At 40.4% G+C, this 3,307-nt stretch overlaps 1 protein-coding gene across 1 annotated transcript; it reads left to right on the top strand.

The window, feature by feature from the left end:
- The first annotated feature begins 1,018 nt into the window (after positions 1-1,018).
- Positions 1,019-1,939, top strand: LOC113886531 (olfactory receptor 151-like). The gene has a single exon (XM_027532835.1). The coding sequence runs from the start codon at positions 1,022-1,024 to the stop codon at positions 1,937-1,939; it is 918 nt and encodes a 305-aa protein (XP_027388636.1). The 5' UTR covers positions 1,019-1,021.
- Positions 1,940-3,307: the final 1,368 nt, after the last annotated feature.

Raw genomic sequence — 3,307 nt, 5'->3', positions numbered from 1 at the left:
TGCATAGATGCCAAGAGACTTTCTCCTTCTGGAGCAACATTCAACTGTAAACCTAGAAATAAAACACGAGAAACAGGAGGGTGTTAAAATCTCCAGGAGTGGCTGTTTTATCCCCACCTTCATATTCTTTAAACCTTGCAAAAAATTATCTGAATCCTAGAAAATATTAGGAGTAAGTAGCGTTAGTCACTCAGTCGTGTCTAACGCTTTGCAACCCCAAGGACTGTAGCCCACCAGGCTTCTCTGGATTCTCCAGGCAAGAATACTGGAGTGGGTTGCCATTCTCTTCACCAGGGAATCTTGCCGACCCAAGGATCAAACTTGGGTCTCATGCACTGCAGGAAGATTCTTTACTATCTGAGCCACCAAGGAAGAAGGAGTAAAGATACAAAACAGTTAGGAAAATGTGAATTCAAGATCACTCACTCAGGAACAGAAGCTGATACCTCCCCTTACCAGAAAGTCTCCTACACAGTCATTTCTCAGTATCTGCAGGAGCTGCTGTGCCATGTTCAACATTCTTATAAGTTTGGGGGAGAGTGGATACATGTATATGTATGGCTGAATCCCTCTGCTGTCCTCCTAAAACTATCACATTGTTAATTGACTATACTTCAATATAACATTTAAAAAAATTTTTTTGTTGTTGGTATACTTGAATCTTTATTTAGTTTTATTTTATTTTTACTATTAAGGCTACTTGAACAAGGCAATGAAGAAACCCCAGAATTGAAAAGCAATTGATTTTTTTAATATAAATTTATTTATTTTAATTGGAGGTTAATTACTTTACAATATTGTATCGGTTTTGCCATACATCAACATGAATCTGCCACAGGTATACACGTGTTCCCCATCCTGAACCCCCCATGATATAATACAATGAAGACAGCCTTTCATGTCCTAGATGCTGTTGACTGAATCCTCAGATGTGTCTCCAACTGATACCAAAGGGCTGACTCTATACAACCTTTCACAGGCTCTTCTTTCTTATCTCCACAGGGTCCCCAAACAGAGGAGAATGGCTGCAGAAAACCAATCCACAGTGACAGAGTTCATTCTTGGAGGTTTAACAAATCGGCCAGAGTTCCAGCTCCCTCTCTTCTTCCTCTTCCTTGGGATTTACTTGGTCACCATGGTAGGGAACCTGGCCATGATAACCCTGATTTGTCTGAACGCTCAGCTTCACACCCCCATGTACTATTTCCTCAGCAACCTGTCCTTGGTGGATCTCTGCTACTCCTCTGTCATTACCCCTAAGATGCTGGTGAACTTTGTGTCAGGGAAGAACACCATCTCCTATGCAGGGTGCATGGCCCAGCTCTACTTCTTCCTGGTGTTTGTCATTGCTGAGTGTTACATGCTGACAGTGATGGCCTATGACCGCTATGTTGCCATCTACAGACCTTTGCTTTACAACATCATCATGTCTCATCGAGTCTGCTCCCTGCTGGTGGTTGGGGTCTATGCCATGGGGCTCATTGGCTCAACTATAGAGACTGGTCTCATGTTGAAGCTGTCCTATTGTGATTTTCTCATCAGTCATTACTTCTGTGAAATCCTCACCCTCATGACACTCTCTTGCTCTAGCACCTATGACATTGAGATGACAACTTTCTTTTTGGCTGGATTCAACATTGTAGTCACCAGCTTAACAGTCCTTGTTTCCTATGCCTTCATCATCTCCAGCATTCTCCATATCACCTCCACAGAGGGACAATCCAAAGCCTTCAGCACCTGCAGCTCCCATCTTGCAGCTGTGGGATTATTTTATGGGTCTTCTTCCTTCATGTACTTAAAACCCTCCACAGCCAGTTCCCTGGCCCAGGAGAATGTGGCCTCCATGTTCTACACCACAGTGATCCCTATGCTGAACCCTCTGATCTACAGCTTGAGAAATAAGGAGGTAAGGGCTGCCATCCAGAAAACTCTGAGGTGAAAACACTTTGAATGTAAATGTCATGATTTCTCAGGTTGAAAGTGGAATAGAAATATAGGGGAGAAACCCTCTAAAATTCATACGACACATGAATGGAGAAAAACTGCTTCTCAACATGTCTGAATGTTTTCCATCTTCCCTTTCTCCCTTTCACATCTCTCATGCCTCTCGTGTCTGCCTGCCCGTTTTGAGTTCATGTTTTATTCCTTTAGGGATAGTTTGTTTTTGGTTTTGTGTTTTTTGTTTGTTTTTTTTTTTGTTTTTTTTTTTGCTTGTCTTTGGCCCTCTGATAAACATCTATCCATCTTGACTGGAACATAAGATAAATTAGAACTTTCAGCAATGAGTTTAAGAGGGTTGTTCATTGATTTCTCCTCTTCTATAAAGAATATATTATCCAAACTAATACTAATTTAAGCCTGTAGTACACATGACAAATGGAGGTGAATTTGAAAGTCACCAAGAAGTAGCAAATACTCTTTCTCAACCAGATTTGTCCGTTTTCTCTCTTATTATGCTGCCACTGTGTACTTATTGCTTCCAAAGTTATTTAAATATTCCTTTACTCAATTAATGCCATAATCACCATCATAACCATAGTATCATCATCACTACATCTAACACTTTTGGATGCTAGTCAACTGTTTGAGTGTTTTGCTAAATTATCTCATTTGAAACTTTGATTTAGAGAGGTTAAATAACTTTCTCCAGATGACACAGCTGGTAAACAATTAACACTGATATTCAAACCCACACCTCATCTTACCCACCCCCCACCCCATCTCTTGGCCAAAGGTCTCTCTAGGCAGCTTATCAGTCTTGGCATAATCATAACCTCTCTGCTGCTGCTGCTAAGTTGCTTCAGTTGGGTCCGACTCTGTGCGATCCCATAGACAGCAGCCCACCAGGCTCCTCCATCCATGGGATTTTCCAGGCAAGAGTACTGGAGTGGGTTGCCATTTCCTTCTAATCTCTCAGTTTCAAACTTTTCCTGACAATACCTTTTTTGCCACTATTTTCCCACATCTCCCAGACAACCAAGGAATATTCAACATTCCTGTAGTCTTTTCTCCTTCCTCAATACTGACAGTCTGTAACTACAGTCAACCTGACTCAGTAAATCCAATCAGCATTAAATAAAATGTCTTCCACCATTTGATCAAAACAATATCAGGGATTCGTGTTAAAGAATTAATTCTCTTGCACAGCAAAAGATTTGTGGGCATTATTTTAATTGTAACTCATAATTATTTTAAGATAATAGTAAAATAATGATTAGTTTTTTGTCATTTTATTTTAGGTACAATACCTCATTCCTCACTCAGACATGGAAAAATGAATAATTCTGAGTTTCTCTGAGATTTAACA

The sequence above is a fragment of the Bos indicus x Bos taurus genome, chromosome 29, assembly GCF_003369695.1.
Source record: "Bos indicus x Bos taurus breed Angus x Brahman F1 hybrid chromosome 29, Bos_hybrid_MaternalHap_v2.0, whole genome shotgun sequence".
Taxonomy (NCBI): domain Eukaryota; kingdom Metazoa; phylum Chordata; class Mammalia; order Artiodactyla; family Bovidae; genus Bos; species Bos indicus x Bos taurus.
The sequence above is the reverse complement of the archived record's forward strand: the minus strand, read 5'-3'. Positions and strand labels throughout refer to the sequence as shown.

What these genes read in the sequence shown, in the direction of transcription:
- LOC113886531 (XM_027532835.1), top strand. Translation starts at nt 1,022, where the DNA reads ATGGCTGCAGAAAACCAATCCACAGTGACAGAGTTCATTCTTGGAGGT.